General features: G+C 36.6%; 3 protein-coding genes across 3 annotated transcripts; 1 reads left to right on the forward strand and 2 right to left on the reverse strand.

The window, feature by feature from the left end:
• Window positions 1-2,862: 2,862 nt before the first annotated feature.
• On the reverse strand, window positions 2,863-3,612 carry LOC136260191 (ryncolin-1-like). Its single transcript, XM_066053830.1, has one exon. The coding sequence runs from the start codon at window positions 3,610-3,612 to the stop codon at window positions 2,863-2,865; it is 750 nt and encodes a 249-aa protein (XP_065909902.1).
• Window positions 3,613-14,561: 10,949 nt separating this feature from the next.
• Window positions 14,562-15,335, reverse strand: LOC136260192 (fibrinogen-like protein A). The gene has a single exon (XM_066053831.1). The coding sequence runs from the start codon at window positions 15,333-15,335 to the stop codon at window positions 14,562-14,564; it is 774 nt and encodes a 257-aa protein (XP_065909903.1).
• Window positions 15,336-18,364: 3,029 nt separating this feature from the next.
• On the forward strand, window positions 18,365-19,138 carry LOC136260193 (fibrinogen-like protein A). Its single transcript, XM_066053832.1, has one exon. The coding sequence runs from the start codon at window positions 18,365-18,367 to the stop codon at window positions 19,136-19,138; it is 774 nt and encodes a 257-aa protein (XP_065909904.1).
• The last annotated feature ends 883 nt before the right edge of the window (window positions 19,139-20,021 follow it).

A 20,021-nucleotide genomic window follows, 5' to 3' on the forward strand; every position in this document is an offset into this window, starting at 1 on the left:
TAACTATACTTTTGTAGCACATTGCTACAAAAGTATGGTTAGGCCAGTGCTTGAATATGTGTCACCTGTTTTGGATGCCCATACCCTATTAATAAAATTAAAGCAGCACAGAGTTTTTGTCTTAATGATTTTCAAGGCACTCTAGTGTTACAACTTACAAGTATGCTGAACACACTTGACAAAGAAGAGAGAGAGAGAACTAAACTTATAAAAATCGATACCCCCAAAAATTATTTTACTTCTATGTATATAGTGATTCATGACTAGGGAAAGGATGCACTATACAAGCAATTGATGACTAACAACTCATATAAATTTTCGATTTATCCTTCTGTGATTAAACTTTGGGACCCCCTCCCCTTATATAAATTTCTTTTATCAACAAGGCCAGTTTCTTGCTTATTGTATCACCAACAGGACAGTTGTATATATAGCCTTTTATCTTTGCATACTTAACATTACATACCATCATAATGGATAAGGAACATGTGTTATAATACTTATGTGGCTCTTATGGCTATGTTTAACAAGTCGGTATAATATTTATACCTGACAAAATAACTAATTGTAGTGTTTGCTTATCACAAACTTGTGTCAGCTGCGAGGGGTCGCCAACGCCCACGCAAAATCCCTAAATTGTGTACTGGAGTCCCAATATTTAAGTATTTCAAAGTATTTATAAATACATTATAATTTTAATTTCGAATACATTATAATTCCAATTTCGAAGATGTTTTTACCTCAAGTTTTTGCTAATTATTGTGCAGGAAACACCTAAGAGAGTAGCTGACAGGAGATCAGAGGAACTTCAGAAGAGACAGGTGTACTTAATTGCACTGTCAATTGAAGCGTTCGAGGGCGAAATCGTTGTCCTTGCTTAGTCTCGCGTGGCCAGACCGCTTTTTCTCAGCACGGCGCTTATCGATTAAAATTATAAGCGCCTGCTCGAAAAAGGCTACATGTTCAGCTGATTTTTGTGTTCAGACAAAGTTCTTGAAGTAGCAAATTCAAACAAGTTCATCTGTTATATATATGCACTATATCAGGCCAGAACTCTTTGGCTTGGACACCATGGCATAGATATTTAATGAGAGATAACCATCATTAACAATTGTGATGAAAAGATGTACAACAAAACAAATAGGCATGTGAAACCTCGGACAGCATGCGAACACAAAAAGTAGAGGACTACACTGTGGGCATGGCAAGGCAAAAACAACAACAACAAAAAAGACTAATTACTGTAATTACAAAAATAAAACTGTCTAATTTGTGCACCACTCTGTAACATACTGTAATGAATGTACAAGGTCACCTGCGAATTGTGACATCATGTGATAATCCCCAAGTTACTTCCTTATGTCAGTTGCTGACTATACTACATCAACACCAACTCAATAGATACAGATTTCCCTTCCCACTCAGTACAGACAGCCTTTTTCGAGCAGGCGCTTATAATTTTAATCGATAAGCACCGTGCTGAGAAAAAGAGGTCTGGCCACGCGAGACTAGTCCTTGCTCGATAAATGACTCAAGGGGCTTAAAGTGACTACTCCTCGGACTACCCAGTGCTATCAAGTGATTTCTATCGAGCAGTGATTTCTATCGAGCATGGCTTAGAAGACTCGCCATGTGGCGGAGCATGTGCAAGTGTATATAGAGCGGCAGCCGTAATTGAACTCATGAACGGACGAAAACGAGAGTAACCTATTTAATACGTGATTGGGATTTGAGATTTCTAAATATTTAATGGATTTCTAATTGGATTTCTGAGATAGTGTTCGGGAGTCCCAAGGTGTTGGCGACCCCTCGGTCAGCTGTCTGTACTGAGTGGGAAGGGAAATCTGTATCTGTATCTGTTGAGTTGGTGTTGATGTAGTATAGTCAGCAACTGACATAAGGAAGTAACTTGGGGATTATCACATGATGTCACAATTCGCAGGTGACCTTGTACATTCATTACAGTATGTATTAAATATCTATGCCATGGTGTCCAAGCCAAAGAGTTCTGGCCTGATATAGTGCATATATATAACAGATGAACTTGTTTGAATTTGCTATTTCAAGAACTTTGTCTGAACACAAAAATCAGCTGAACATGTAGCCACTGGATATTTGAGTTACCTGTTCCTGTTGTTGTTTTTTCTATAATTGTTCTGTTCATTAGAAGTTGTAAGTACATGCATAATTTAGACAGTGTTGTTCTTTAATGTGTGTGTGTGCATGTGTTCTGAGATTGCAATATCTTCCTGTGATAATTGATGGTATATTAAGCAGCAAACAGCTATTGTTAACCTGGCTGGCATGTCATTTACATATATAGGAAAACAGTGGGAGAGGACACTACCTTGAGGAATGCCACCTTAAACTGACCCCCATTCAGATCTCCCCTCTTCACATGTTAAATTCACTGGCTTCATGTACCACTACAGCTAGTTGATATACTGTCTATCTCTAGTAGCAATGAAGTTTAATCTCCACACAGTTTACCAAAAACTTTGTGTACACAATTATATATTGAACAGGAACTCTTGCTCACGCATAATATATATTCAGAAGGCATCATTGTTATTACCCTTGATTTTCATGTAATAACAATAGTGTTATGATGTCATCTTCATAACATGCATAACATGCAACTACTGTATAGCATAACTTATCACCCAGCTGAGTGGTATATCACCCAGCCTGTGCCAATGAACTTCTCAGGCACTGGGATAGTATTACTGTTGCATTGTATCAATAATGCATTTGCAACATAATAAACACACATGTATGCATAGTAGCAAGAGTCCATAATAAAGAAGAACTTCTTTATTATGGACTCTTGATAGTAGTCCACAGCACAATATGTTAGGATCATCAGTAGTAACTATATCCACACTGAAGTGGCCTAATCTTTATCTCTGTGAAGATGATCTGATACCACTTGTTGTTGAGATGAATTCCAATACTGTGATTGTAGAAATTATTTGGGTTTGCAGTCCAGCAACTGTTGTGCCACCATCCTCCTGCAGGTGCAGCAGGACCATGAAGTAATGCACAGTTGGTTAGGTGATTATCATTGTCATTGTCTTCAGTGGTGAAGTCTGCTCCATTGTGATATGCCATTGGATCAGTAGTGGTCCCCTGGAATCCTCCAACAATTAGTTTGTACTTGTCTTTAGCTGATGCAACTTTAAACTGTTCATAATGGAAGAAGACTTTAGTACCATTAGCTAACTTGATGTCCATTCTCATTTCCCATCCACCTTGACCAGTGAGACAGTGGAGGGCTCTGAGTCCATACCAAAACTCCCCAGTCAACTTGCCAAATCCCATCTCATATTCCCACCATACTCGGTTAAAGTCTTCAGTTCCATCTTGTCTCCTTTGTACTACTAGCCATCCTCCTCCATCAGTGAGGGTATCGCAGTACCCCAGCATTTTCTTCCCTCGTTGACAAAAGTCAGTTATCTTATAAATTCCAGAAATGTTCCTGTCTATGCAGAAGTAGTTGTCTCCGGTAGCAACATCACAGCAGTTCTTTATAGTAGAGCTCTTCACCAGTTGATGTTGTGATACCCCAATAGTCAGTAGTAGAATTATTGTAGTAATAGTAGTAGTAGTCATTGTAGAGCTACTGATGAACTAGTGATCACCTCACAATGTGTGATCTCTTTTATACTAGTAACAGAGTGCTGATTTAGTCATCTGCCTAATCAGCATAGGTATAGCAATTTTAGATGATGTATTATTTAATACATAAACCAGGGACTACCAATTAGGTATGTACAAATGTCAATATATTCTGTTTACATAGTATTTGAATGGAATACGTATGCTGTGGTACAAATACATGTGGAAGCATCTATTTTTATATTACTCTGTCATTTTTATGTAAACGTTTCTTTTTTTACTTCTTCATAAGATACCAGTATATTGCCACAGTTTTCTCTTGCTATAACATATGTAGTTTGGAATATTGCACACTCCTGAGTCCTGATTTCCTCTTATTGAATACAGTAGTTTTGAAGTCAAGACAACAGAAACTTTCAATAGAAGCATTGTCCAGCTAGAACTGCCACTATCCCAATAGCCAGTAGTAGTATTATTGTAGTAATAGTAGCTACTGTAAACTAGTGATAATGTCACAATGAGATCTCTTCAATTTAATCAAGAACTTTGTCACTTTTACTGTATATGTGCATGAACATACATATTAATAAGGACACTTATGGGACCAAAAAGTATAACTTCAGTGACAAGGTAGCCTTATTGCTTGTTGAACGTAAGCAGCTTGCTGCTTGCATACTATAAGCATGTGTTAGTGATTCTTAAATTGCTGTCAGCAGGTAACCATTACCTAATACCTAATAATAGTACTACTAACATGTGTCTGTACTTTCCTTATTGAGTGGGAAAGTATGCTGGTATCTGCTGAGTTGCTGTTGATGCAGTACTATGTCAGCAACAGCCATATGGGAGATGACATAATACAGTGAGGGGAAATTTTATAGACATTCATGTATCAGTGCATTATGTAATAATTATACCATGACTCCAAAGCCAAGGGATTTGTTTCTCAGTATGTAAGTAAGTTAAAATTAATTTGTTATGAGAAGAATACAGTAGTTGTTAGATATTTGAATTACCATTCCTTGTTTACAGAACAGTTGCCGTCTGTCACAACAATAAACAGCAAAAATTATTGTGAGTTTGTTGGTACTTACACAAATGTAATTTAGTAGGCACTGTATCAATTTACTTGGTTAAACACTGCAGCATTTATTACCTTAGTTCATAATATCTATATCAATGCAGCAACTATTTTTACCACTCGATTCTTGAAAACAATGTTGAAACCGCTCAAGTGTGGCTACTATTGAATGTTTGGTGTTTAACCAAGTAAATGTGGTATATGGATTAAAATTACAAGCTCATACTGGCAAAGCATACATGTGGATTTTGTGCCTATGTGGCAGTCCCTTAATGCAGTCAGAAAATGCATCCTCAACTTTATACAGCAACTTCATCATGTGCCCTTAATATTGCAAACCTTTACATAGCCATACAGACTCCTTCTTCATATAATATGTATTGTTTAGATGAATAAAAGTTTCACAAGATTACCCGTACCTACCGGCAAGGGACAGGCTAACTGGCTCGATCAGTGTAATGTGTGTGCTGCCCAGAACATCTAAGGGCATCACAGACAACATTATTATTATTAATCAAGCACTTCAGTAAATCCTCTTTTACACATAATGCCAATATTAAAATTAATCTTATAATTGGCAAATGTACATAGTAACAAGTTTACTCTTGATAATAGTAGTTTGGCAAAACCTATGTGATAATGCAGTGACAGGTTTAGGCATTGGTCCTTAGTGCATGCCTTTATGGAGTGGTATGTGCCATGTTTTTGAAGTAAATCATTCAATGGGGATTTTATTTTTCACTGCTAAATTTATACTGTCACTATATTATAAAAGGTAACCCCCCCAAGATTCTATAGTGTCAGCACACACTCAAAGCCTTTGTTTGTTTCTGAGTGTATCTACCACACTTTAATAGCCTGCATGATCTCTCCACTGTTAAATGATGAAGGCCCTGAAATATTTCAACACAGTTTATCAATCCACTCAGACTCTACATCTATTCCCTGTCCATACCCATCATAAAATCGTTGATTCATTTCTCTAACTAGCTCTAACACACTGAGGTACTTAAATTTAGCAAATAGCTATCCAAATTGGCTACCACTGTTACTACTTAGTATCAATGTTTATTTAGTACTAGCATGTGTCAGTTGTCTGTACTGTCCCTACTAAGTGAGTATCTGCTGGGTTGGTGTTGATGTAGTATAGTCAGCATAGCAGCTAGTATAACACTATATTGTATCTATAACCTTACTTTTTAACCATGGTGTTATCCTTAAAGTGTTTGTTTCTATTATAATTTTATTGCAACACACACTATTCAATTGGTCTTCAGTTGGAAACTTTTCAATTACTTAATAATCACCATGGTACCAGAAATGAGTTGTTTCATTATTATGAAAAATAGAATACTTTGAAATTGACACCCACAATTGATTTAACAAAAAACCTTTAAAATTTTAGGGTGGGTCACAATAATTCTAATTCCAGAATTAAGTTTATTGTACTACAATTGACACTTATCTTGTAAACATTATTACTATCAAACAGTTATGGGTCATCTTGTGCATATGATACTGTACTGGAAGGCAAAGCAGCTAGTGACATCCACATCCAAGGTGCATACTCAGACAATTATCGCTGGATGCTTGTATAAATATGTAGTAGAGGGTAAATTTCCTACTTGGAAGTATATATAGGCATTCATTTTTCACTGTGGTGCTGTTGCAGTGAAACTTAGCTGCCCAATTAGTTACTGAATCTAATCTAGTATATGTGCCTTCTTCATTTTAGTGCATGTTTAATTATCAACATAGTATTGTACAGTGAAAGTCATAAAGAACAGTGTCAGATTTATCACACCAAAGAGTATCAGGGACCTTGTTGACTAATGGTGATATGGAAAATGAGACAATGGTGTTTTATGTTGCTTGGCTCACAAGAAAGGCATGACTTACAGAACCATCTTGCAGTGAACTCAATCATTTTCAGTGCTGCAATCTGCTGTGATGTGTATTAGTGGTAGCCAGTCCATCTCTTACTGTTCATGCACCTGATGCTTCACCCGAAATGTGCTTAACTACGGGCCTTAGGGAATGAGGCCTTTCCTAGTTATTGTTTCCAGTACACTGCCTCTAGGGGGTGGTTCCATCTAATCTCAGAAAAATAATCTGCATATACTGTACTATGAAGACAACTATAAAGGGTGATCTAAAACACTGAAATTCAATCTTGCATGTGCTTAGCTAGCCATTGTAACAATCCCCTAACATATCATTATAATGTACAAATATATAGTGACCAACCAACTACATAATATAGTAAAAATGGTGACAAGAAATATACAGGTTTTGTTGACTTTAAAAAAACACATCTATGTACAGTACGTACTCTAATCAATATGATATTATTTACTGAATATAACTACTGTTTCAGTGGTGAACTAGCTACTCGGAGCTTTCTTTGTCTCCCAAACTAGGTCACCATTATTCTGTATTTAATAAGAAGAGAATGCTTGTATCCTGATAGCAAACATAGCAACGAATGCTGACAAAATAACAGTAAATTTATAATTTGGTAGAAAGTTAATAGATCACCGAGCATCAAACGGTATAGATCACAGCATTCCCTTTTGTAGTTACAACACATGTCACTACCATTGTCAACTGCATGTTCTATGTGCTTACAGTGATGCTTGTTATGAGTTATGAAGCCATTGCTCTGTTGTAGTATATAATCAATAGCGGAGTTGGACAGCAGGATAAGGAAGAGAATACTAAATTATGAATACTAGGTAGGACATGTGATACACACTGTAGTTGTACAGCATGTAGTCAGGTGGGTCTTTATTTATCCTACATTAATGCTGTTGTGTCTTGCCTATCCCCTTGGAGTACACAGCTGCTTGAGAGTAACCTTGTGAAAGCATGCCATGCACTCTAATCTGATTACACTACAGTCTGAAGTTGTTTACAACACTTTGTGTGTACTGTATGTGTTATTAATAGAATATATTATGCCAGTAATCACAAGACACTAAGCATATAATAGTTTGTGAAATTGACCATACACGATTTGTCAAAAGTTTAACTATAGGCTAAGACAATTTGGCAGATATTAGTTTGTATTTATCAGCTAATTTTGCCAGAATGATAGTTATTCACCAAATCCATCAATACTCCAAATTTGGTTCCCCTAAACTGTTGTTCTTTATGTTCAGAACTTTAGCCAAACAGCTATTAACCTGATTACCCACCTCGATGTAATAGTGCATGACTTCATTAAGTACTGGCTACTTACATAATGTCAAAAGCAACTTGTTCATCTTTTGTGATGTATAATAACAACAGAGTTACAATATTGTATACACAATTAATAAAGTATAGTAACAGAACAAATTGATGAATTCCACAGTCTTTTGGCTATTATGTACAAGACATAACTATATATGCAAAACAGTTACTATATACTTTGTGGCTGTTCAGGTGCTCATATAAGGCAATTGCGAGGTCTGATTTTCATTTCAACGAATGACATTGCATGCCACTCATCATTGAGGTAAATACCATATGTGTTGTTGTAGAACATGTTTGGGTTAGCATGATAGCAGCTCCTATGCCACCATCCTCCAGCTGGGGATGCACGACCTCGAGCCATCACTGCACAATTCCTGGGCCAGTTATCATGATCGTGATCCTTGGTGGTGAAAAGCAGTTCATTGTGTGTTGCCATTGGATCATTTGAAAAGCCTTGAAGTTCACTTATAGACAGTTTGTAATTGGATTTAGAGGAGCCAACTGTGAATTGGTCATACTTGAGCAGCATTTTGCTGTTATTGGCAAGTCTAATGTCTATCAGCATTTCCCAACTGCCATCACCTGTAAGGCAATGGAGGCCTTTTAACCCATACCAGAACTCATACCAGAACTATATAAATAATTTTATTATGGATTATGAGGCAAGATCAATCAACCTTAAATTGTTACCATTAATGCATCCATTAAAGCACCCTACTCTCAGTTTTAACATTTTAAACTATGTTACTCACAACATTTCTAATACTAGGTCCAAACTAGATTTTAAGTAACTCAATATGTGCTAACCCTTATTTTATAGACTTCACAGATTATTGAATGTTCTTCCAAATAATTTATCTTACCGTCTCATTCAATACAATTAAGCAAAAGTTAAAGAATTATTTATGGGATCATTTTCAAACTAATTTTAATTCAAATAATAATATTGTACTTTCCATTTTGTATGTCCTAATTGTACTAAGCTCTCCTACACTTATTTATAAATTAATTTTCTTAAGCAGTTTTTTAAGCTTTGGCATTGATTAATTGCCATTAATTTTGACCTTTCCCAATGATACTGTCTTATTTTGTTTGTACTCCACCATCCTGTAATTCTGCATGTGTATCTGTAAAGCACTGCATGAAATAAATAAATAAATAAATAAATAGAACTTCAGGTTGGCAGGTCTTGGGAAGATAAAAATTTTAACCAGTTTTAATAGTGCTGTACACATTTAAATATCCTAAAAACGTTATGCTGTATATTAATCAAGCCACATATTCATCTGGAACTTCCAACTATATAGTATGTCCATTTCTGAGCACATTTTAATGGCCTCACTCCAGGACCTGAGATAGTTAAAATTTTGTCTTTTCACTTCAAACTGTCTATGCCACCTACTTGCTGCCCATGCCCATTTCATTTAATTGTATATGCAATTATCTTACCTTGGTTTTGGCACAGTTCATTATGAGACATTAGTTTGTTGTCATGTATGCTAAATTTAGGCTTCCCTAAAGGAGTGTGAAGATTGAATTGGCAAAATGTACTCGCATCAGCGAGAATTATAAGTTGACAATAGATGGAGCCAAATTTGGGCCTATCATTGAAAGTAAGCAGTGTTTACTTAGTAAGTACTTAAGTCAGCTGTCTGTACTGTCCCTACTGAGTGGGAAGGGGCATTGCTGAGTTGGTGAGTTGGTGATGTACTACAGTCAGCAACTGCCATAGTAGCTGATATACCCTATATATGCACTGTATTGCTACTTTAGGACTATAAGTTGTTGGTTTATATTTTGTGCTATGGATATGTGCACCGCCAAACCTCCCCCATCAATCACAAAGTTAACATTGCAGGATTGGTTTAGATCTCTCCACAGTACATTAATTTTGAGTCACATTCTCTTTAAAAGCTCCTATTACACACATAGCATACTACATTCTTTGCTGGCTGACTGGGAATCTCCACACTTTGCCTCCAAACAAATCTCCACTTTTCCCTATCCTGCATTTGACAATACCAACAACCACCACTCATCCCCACAGACTTCAGATCATCCTTTATTAGATCTCTCCATCATCTTCTGGGTCCACAAAAAGAATGGGAATGAGACAACCAGCCAAAGAGACAAATCTTGGGGAAGCGGTAATCAGGCATCCTAGACAAGTGCCCAAGACACTCAAGGTGACGATATTTCAGCTTAGTCTCCTTGGTTTCCTTATCACCCCACTGCTCTCTCGCCACTGCTAATGTAACGTTCTTGTCATTACTGCATTTTAGTAATACCGTAGTTTTAAAACACCTGTGATGAAAGCAGTTTAGTTTATTTAGATGTTTCTTAAAGGATACCCAGCACTCACTACCATAGAGCAGTACAGACAACACACAAGCTCCATACACATGTCTCTTTGTGGCAATGGATAGACATGAATCATCAAAAACAGCATGCCAAAGTGCTTTGAAGCACTTACAATTCTCTTTCTCAACTTCAACATCTAACCTCCCACTGTCAGCAATTATTGTTACACCTTATTAGCTATAAGTCATGTAAGTCTGAGTCCTTGTAATTAGGTTAAGTAATCCTAAGACTGCAACACAAATTATTGTCAGACCTTCAGTGCTGGTCACTGTAAAGTGTTAACAATAGTAATGAGCCAAGATATGGGAATTCGCTAACACATTCAACGGTGTTGCTACCCATCACAAGTGGCATCCTGTCTTCATCACATTCAGCCACCAGAAACTTGGTTTTACTGCAACTCACTGTCATCCCAAGTGAGCTAGTGACATCAACATAAGCTTGGGTAGCAGCAGCTGCACCCCATGTCAAAAGTACCACATCATTAGCAAATTCTCCTTTATATATATGTTCTTCCTGAGCATTCCTGGTGGCTCACACACACACACACACACACACACACACACACACACACACACACACACACACACACACACACACACACACACACACACACACACACACACACACACACACACACACACACACACACACAAACACACACACACACATATGCACACACACACGCACATACACACACAAACCTTACTACAATACACGCATTATGAAGTTTTATGCACTACAACAGATACATGTGCTCATAGACATATCTTATTACAAAGAGTGCAATGTCTACCTATGTAGGAGTATCATTATCTGCAATCAACTATATAATTCAAGCAACTGTCTAACTGAGGGTCAAATAGGTGTATTGTATGTAAATGGCTAGCTAAATAATATGAGTGACAGACTACCACAAAATTATTCCAACAATGAGACAACCTCTTTCTGCCAGTCCAATAAAGTGCATCCTTAAAGTGACTGGTGCTTGTACTTCATCACAATAAAATAATGAGTATTGTTTTCAAAAAAGTGAGTTCATTTTTTACGAAAAACAGAACACTTTGAAATGCATACCCACAATTGATTTAACAAAGCCTTTAAAATTTAGGGTGGGTCACAAAAAATTGTTATTCAGAAATTGCACTCATTGCACTATATTTGACACTTACACACAAGCAAAGCCTCTGGCAGCTGTGAAAAACAGCCCAGCAAACCAGCACTGAGATGCCTGCACATCACGCTGGCACTTGAGTCTTGTGCCAGAAAATTCTCCTGGGGCAGAACTAGTAACCCACAGAAGGACTGCCCCGGTCTCACGGGGAGAGGCCATGGAGCACAATGACCCTGACACTGCTAAGCTAGACAAGGATAGCTGGGCATTTGCTTCCACAGTAAACACCAGGTACTGGGTGGGCTGCTTCCCCAGTCGACAGTAGGCCAGCTGGGTAGACTGTGAGTAAAATTTCTTGCTCAACAACACCAATTTGGCATAACCAGGTATCGAACCTGGAACCCTTTGATTACAAAACCAGACACACCATACTAACTACACTACACTACATGTACTAAAGTTTCAAACACTACAGCAGTTATTCAGTATGTAAAGAGCACAATGTGTTTAGATAACCCAGTTATCTTGTAAATATTGGTACTATCAGTTAGCCATTTGTTACCTTTATTCTCACTTTTATGTGATACTGTGTTAGGAAGCTGAGCAGCTATATATCCTCAGAAAATCTATTGCTGGATGAAGGAAAGCTGTGGATATATAATGCTAGGAAGTCTACAAATGCTGCGATTGATAATTGGTAGGTGACCTCACTTATATGTGACACTACTGTGGCATGCTTAATAGTTATGTACATCATAAAATAGTAGAATGTCAGGAGAGAAACTTGCTTGAAAGAAAGTGTGATGTTTTCCTTGTGCTTTTTTTGCCAATTTGTATGCATTTATCTTCCACCATTGTGTTGATACATACTAATCAGATACCTCTCTTATCTGTGGGATACCTCAAACTGTTACTAGACTTTCGCTGTGTATAATCTGATAATTACACCAAATGAGTGTTGAGGTTTTTGTTTTTAATGTATAACATACTGGTTCAATTCATGGGACTGCAGTTATCTGGTACGTATAGATTGTTATTGTTATTAGCACTTTACAGTGGCCAGCACTGAAGGTCTGACAGCAACATGTGCTGCAGACTTAGGATTACCTAACCTAACAGGAACTGGAGACTTTAAATGATTACTTAACCTAGCTAACAATAAGGCGAAACAGAAAAGGGCCAAAGAAAGCAAAAAATCCCTCCTACCCCAGGATTCGATATAGTAGAATATGAGTAACCAGTTGTGTTAGTTAATGATATGGTATCTATGTAAAGGAAAGGGATCTACCAATTTTAAACCATGTTTCATTCATTCTGCAGTAGGAAACATTTTGTCAGTATACAATGCTGTTTTTTATTGCAGCAAATGACGTTAGAACAACATATAGAAGCACATACTATGTAGTCATGGCCATTCAATACAAACAAATGGGAACTGTTTTGGTGACCACTGTGTTTGTATATCTGCTATTTGCTGGTACGTAGTATGGAAAGACTGGATTTGTTATTCACTGAGATAGCTGTTGCAGTGCCTGTTGTATAACTATCATTTGCATATGCTATACATTATATAAGGTGCTATACGTAGCTACTAGCCATATAGGTTTTATTTTCTTCCAATATATGTGTGCACATAGCTCAGCAGTTGCAGGAGATAAGTGGCAAGAATTATTATATACTTTCTTCTTGCTGTACAGCAAAACCAAAATTACCTTAGTCAGAATTACCTTAGTCGACACTACATACCATAAGTCTTGGGTGGTAGAATTTCCAATGCTGCAAGTAACTCCTTGTGTGCAGTGTCAATTAAATACACTTTTGTTTTTTTTGTTGTTTTTTTTATCAAAGCAAAAAGTAATAGTGTAATGTAAGGTTACATAGTGACTATTTAAATGTGAATGTTTAGTATTAGCAAGGGTTCATGAGCTCTTGGTATCAGTCTAATATTAATCTACATATTTACACAATGATCAAATTTCATATTACATAGACTGTTATAATTGAGTGGGTAATTATTCTTTGCTGATTTGTGTAGATTCTACATGTTGAAATGTTAATGGTTAAAATCTTGCTGCATATATAGACTCCAGGAAGAGAAGCCATCACAATTGAATCTACTATGGCAAATCTCAGTTCATAATACATATAAGTGCTCTTGTTATGTGAAGTGGTTGAGATTAATCATTAAATATTTTTGATTTCTGTGTGAAATTGTCCACGACACAATTGAGAAGGATATATTCAATTAAGAGAGTACTCTGACATGCATTATAAGACACTAATAGTTGTACAGCATGTAGTCAGGTGGGTCTTTATTTATCCTACACTGTCACTGCCATGTCTTGTCCATCCCCTTAAGAGTACACACCTGCTTGAGAGCAACCTTATGAAAATGTACACAACTTAGCTGTTTGATTACTGGTACAGGAATTAATGATGGGACTGGTCTCCCAGCTGTTATGCCTGTCGATCTCTAAATGATTTAAGTAGTTTTAATTCTGATTATAAGTGATGATCTGTTTGATTTGCATTTTGATTGAACCAATGTGGAAAAGGAATTAACACACTCCATTCTGCAGTCTCAATTAAGCTACATTTTCAACAATGAACTTCATTTATGAGTTGTACATATGTTATATATGGAAGAGATTAGTCTTCTGTTAAATATGATCTTTTAATAGACCACACAACAAGCAAGTAGCCTGAGTTTGACTTGTTATTAATGGTATGTACACAACAGGTTTGGCAAATCAGCATGTCAAGCAATTTGGTAGGTACAAGTTAGATAAATTTACCCAAGTAGTCCAATGTCGGTCAATATGTAATAGCTAATTGGTGAACAAGATTTGCCTCAGTTCTTCAAATTCACCAACTTCGAACTGTCGTAGTCTATAACTTTAAAGTGTATATGGCTTCTTTTACCATTGACCAGATGCTAAATGAAGCATTTATTTATATCACACTGTGGTATTGAACACAACTTGTTCATCTGGTTGTTATGTATAATGACAATACTTATTATAATGTATACACATTCAAAAAAGTATGGCAACAGAACAAATTGATGAATTACACAGTCTTTTGGTTATCATGTACTAGACATAACTATACACAAATCAGTCACTATATACTCTATGGAAGCTCAGGTGTTCATATAAGACAATTGCGAGGTCTGATTTTCATTTCAACGAATGGCATTGCATGCCACTCATCATTGAGGTAAATACCATATGTGTTGTTGTAGAATATGTTTGGGTTAGCATGATAGCAGCTCCTATGCCACCATCCTCCAGCTGGGGATGCACGACCTCGAGCCATCACTGCACAATTCCTGGGCCAGTAGTCATGGTCGTGATCTTTGGTGGTGAAAAGCATTTCATTGTGTGTCGCCATCGGATCATTTGAAAAGCCTTGCAGTTCACTTATAGACAGTTTGTAATTGGATTCAGAGGAACCAACTATGAATTGATCATACTTGAGCAGCATTTTGCTGTTATTGGCAAGCCTAATGTCTATCAGCATTTCCCAACCACCATCACCGGTTAGGCAATGAAGGGCTTTTAAACCATACCAGAACTCATTGCTCAAATCACCAAATCCATCTTCATACTCCCACCAAAGACGATTAAAGTCTTCAGCTCCATTCTGTCTTCTTTGAACTACTAGCCATCCTCCATCGCTAGTGATTGTGTCACAGTAAGCTTGTATATAATGACACTTGTTACCACAGAAGTTACTGATGGTATACACTCCTGGTCTCCTCTTGTTAAATGATGTAGTATTGTTGAAGCCAAGACAACAGCAACTGTTAATAGGAGCATCTCCTTGAGGACACTGATCATTGTCTGTAGCAGTAGCTACCATTCCAGTAGTCATAGCCAGTACTAGTACTAGCATCAACATCATAATAGTAGTGGTAGTCATTGTAGAGTTAATTTTCATCAACTGGTGATCATCTCACAGTGTGACCTCCTTTTATACCACCACAGATGTACTCCACTTAACATCATGTGTAATTGATACACTTTCATGTCAATGGCTTTTTAGTTTATGATCACACTAAATGTGAAGTCAATACTACACTCCTGTCTTTGTTAATGTGATTTGAACTTGACATAGTTACCCCACCATTGCCAAATAAATCAATAATTATATATTTTTGATAATAACATGTAGGGTGTCCACTTTTGTTTTATAACTATGAGATGAAATCAATTCACATATACAGCTGCCTTGTTTGATAATTAGATTTTATGTACTATGGGCTGTCTGTACCTCTACAGTTCTAAGAAGCGCTATTAACCAGATGTTGGAAGTTCGATTCTCAGTAAAATTTCATAGACATGAGAGAGATGATTCATTTATACACATTAAAATTATGTAAATATTACAAGAGTATGTATGTGTAATTTGTAGAAGGCTTACATCACAAAGTTATTCTTAATCTCTATGCTGTTTTATCCTGGAAAGTTCATTTGCAAACATTTTGGTTAACCAAGTTTATACACTGTGAAAGTATTCCACTCACCTTTGGGGCTGTTCTAACTGCCATTTCAATTCATCTCCTTCAAAAGGTGCCCATTAGTGTTCTAGGACCAGTTGTGCATGCACTATAACCATTTAGTTGATCAATCATATTTAAAATTCTAATAGCCATTAGGAATAAGGAATCACTTATTGGTGGCTTCCCATTGTTTTACTCCAATGTATATAAACATGTGAGTAACATGTGTAGGTTTATAAAATACTATGACACACATCTCAGTTGAGTGACAATTGCCTCTAGTGTTTGTTAACAAGGTATTTTATTACCAGTTCATGATTCATAATCTTTTAAAACTATGTATTGGCCATATTATAAACAAATTGCCACATACACCATTGAGGTATATGACCATCAGGTGTATATACATAGGTTGTGCCCACACTTATATATTAGTGTAACAAAACAAGTCATATAGTTACAAGTATATGACCCCTGAGCAAGCAATAACTTGTAGTCACAAAGAAGCTATAAAAGGTACCTAAATAGCACATTGAAGCTACGTATAGTTTACATGCATGTATAATAAGTGAGGCTGTAAGGTATCAGTGTGTAGTTTAATGATGGCCATGCCTACAAGTGATTGAATCATACTTTATATAAGTGCAGCATGTAAAAACTAATAATACAACCACTTTCAGCTAACACACTGTAGTTAGTTAGCAAGCTGCAGCTAACACACTGTGATTATTGAACTACTCAAGTGATTCTGTATATCATATGCCTGTCTTCTTTTAAGGGAGATAATTTTGTTTTAAGGCTCGGTTAGGTTTACTGCATGGTTGTGCAAACTGTACATGATAGTTATAATGCCACCTCAACTTGTGTGGGTGTTAAGTGTAGGCAAGAGTTCATAATATACATTATGAATTCTTGGTGTAGGCTATGTACTACATGAGCATTATGAAATAGCTGAATAAGAAACTTTGGTCATATCATAATCTTCTTGCAAATGTACACCACAATGATGTGCACTGGCACAGGAAATCCAAAATTTGTAACTGCAATACCCCCTAGCTGGCAAACATGTAATGTCAAGCTTTTAACAGCTGCTGCTGTCAAACAGGTGAAAGTACATGTTACCGGAGTAGCTACAGTTGCATTCATTTCATTTTTTCATTCAATCGAGTCATGCAGAACTGTACATCGTAGTTGTACATGTACTGATGAGAGTGTCCTACATGCACATAACCAACAACTTGTTAGGATTTTTGTTTAAATGACATCAACATCTACAAATTTTTTGACTGCATGATGAAATTTAAGGAGTCATGAGTATATTACTTAACTACACACATCATAGCTACATGAAACACTATAGACAAGTGGCTAGCAGAGGATCAAACATATTGGCACAATATTAAGTGATATCCAAAGCTGATCAAAGAAGCAAAGTTGAAATTGTCAGTATAGCTAGTAAATGTACTGGTATAAAAAGATAACTAAAAACTGTGTATACTCAAAGATTGATAAGTTTATACAGTCAAGTAGATGGCCCATGGCCCCATGCAATTGCAGTTGTTCAGTCTCTACATAGTAGTCACTATCCAGACAGATTTCTAAATGATCTCAATGAAGCCACACAGAATTTAGTGTGAGCATTATTATCTAATGAATTAGTTGCATGTATTTAGTATGCCTGCTTCCTGTACAAACAATAAACTTGCCACCATACTACACTGTAACATGCATACATTCTCACATGAAGTCATGCAGCTATGCACTATGATAGATTACACACTGCTATATATCACTATCCCATTCAAGTAACATTACCATGCTGTTCATTAAAAATTAGTGGCTATATCAATGCTTCAGTGAGCATGGCCACTGTAATGCATGTCAAAATTCTAACATACAGCCATAGTGCTGTATTAACTCAATCCCTAAATTTATTTTTAAAATACAATGTCTTCCTATGTAATGATTCATGCCAATGACCATAATTAACTTTTGTACGGTAACTGTTTGAAATTAAGTCAAATGCCTATTCTCTAGCTATAGCTCTTGAAGATGTATGCTTGGATAATAATTGGATAATTGGTTTAGATTGAAAGCTAGGATAAAAAAGCATACATTATTTTAACATAGAGGATAAAAGTACACAGAGTTGTTTATGGGCACTTGTGTGTTCAGCAAGCCATGTGACCAATCAAAAATTACCATATAGCTAGTCATGTATGTTCACAGTGATTACAGAAACATTTATGTATTATGTAGCATGTTATAGAGGTAAACATTGGTAAAAAGTTTGTTGTTAATGACATTAAATCACAGTGAGTGCTATGTTTGTCACAACTTTTATGGATCTCAAAGAAATTCTGATCAGTTGAAGTGGAGTACACTAGTGGTAGTATAAAAGGAGGTTACATTGTGATATGGTCACTAGGTGATGAATATTAACTCTACAATGACTACTACTACTATTATGATGCTGGTGCTAGTGCTAGTACTGATTATAACTACTGGGATAGTAGCTACTGCTACACATGATGATCAGTGTCCTCAAGGAGATGCTCCTATTAACAGTTGCTGTTGTCTTGGCTTCAATAATACTACATCATTTAACAAGAGGAGACCAGGAGTGTATACCATCAGTAACTTCTGTGGTAACAAGTGTCATTATATACAAGCTTACTGTGACACAATCACTAGCGATGGAGGATGGCTAGTAATTCAAAGAAGACAAAATGGAGCCGAAGACTTTAATCGTTCTTGGTATGAGTATGAAGATGGATTTGGTGATTTGAATGACGAGTTCTGGTATGGGCTAAAAGCCCTCCATTGCCTTACTGGTGATGGTGGTTGGGAAATGTTAATGGACATTAAACTCACAAATGGCAGTAGAATACTCTACCACTACAAGAAGTTTATTGTAGGATCTCCTGAGACAAATTACAAACTGAACATAGGCAGCTTTCAGGGTTCTTCATTTGATCCGATGGTGTATCATAATGGAATGCTCTTTACCACAAAGGATCGAGATCATGATATGTGGAGTAAGAATTGTGCAACAAATGCTTATGGTCCTACCACACCAGCTGGAGGATGGTGGCATAGAAGTTGCTACTATGTTAGTCCAAATGTGTTTTATAACTTTACAAGAGGAGTAGTAGTGGATACTGATTGGCAACCTATGCCATTTGTAGAAATTAAAATTAGGCCTCTTAACTGTCTGGTTTAACTTAGTGACAAAGTAGTTTTACTAGCTCTTATGGTGAATGTACATGCACAGTACTTGTATTTTCATTAATACTTCAAGTCATTAATATAATTGTGTAAAATAAAAGGCATATGTTCACCAGAGCCATTGTTGTTCCTATAAATCCACCTACCAAAATAGTCAAGTAAAGCTGTGAAGGCTGGAACTATTTACCAAGAACAGTGCATGGGGACACCTTCAAATACTCCACACATTTATTGTTTAGCATACTTTAGAGGGATCATATATGTATAGCAGAGACAAATATAACGTTCAGTAGTAGATCCACCGCAAAGTCCTATCATGTGCAGGCTTGATCGGTCATGGTAGGACATTTCAATCAATTAAAGTCAGAATGTACTAGCTAAATCAATGCCATTAACACTTGTATCAATTGCACACAGCATATTGGTGTGAGCTAACAACTGCCGCTAGTTGAATGGGAGTAGGCCTAGTACATTCATGGCCACCCCCCTTGGGTTGTAAGAATGTAGTGTCACCTAGCAACCAAGTGGTAGTTATGATTAGCAGTACAAACCATAAACCAAACAGATAAACTGTATTCTATCCCTTTCCTTTTGATAGTTAGGACATTATGTCTGAGCAAACTGATTTATGGTCAGACATGTAGACTATTTGGATGGCAAATGTCCGGTGACCGACTGTCATATTTGTCTCTGATGTATAATGGACATGTTTATAACACAAAGTGTGGTTGTTCCGATACAAAAGACACATAGAGTGAGTACGTAATTATTTGACATTTTACTACCAGTATGCAAAACAGGTCTTATATATAGCATTGTTCTGTATGTTACACACATGTACATGTGTGCACACACACACACACACACACACAGAGGCA

Source organism: Dysidea avara, chromosome 7 (assembly GCF_963678975.1).
Source record: "Dysidea avara chromosome 7, odDysAvar1.4, whole genome shotgun sequence".
NCBI classification, from domain to species: domain Eukaryota; kingdom Metazoa; phylum Porifera; class Demospongiae; order Dictyoceratida; family Dysideidae; genus Dysidea; species Dysidea avara.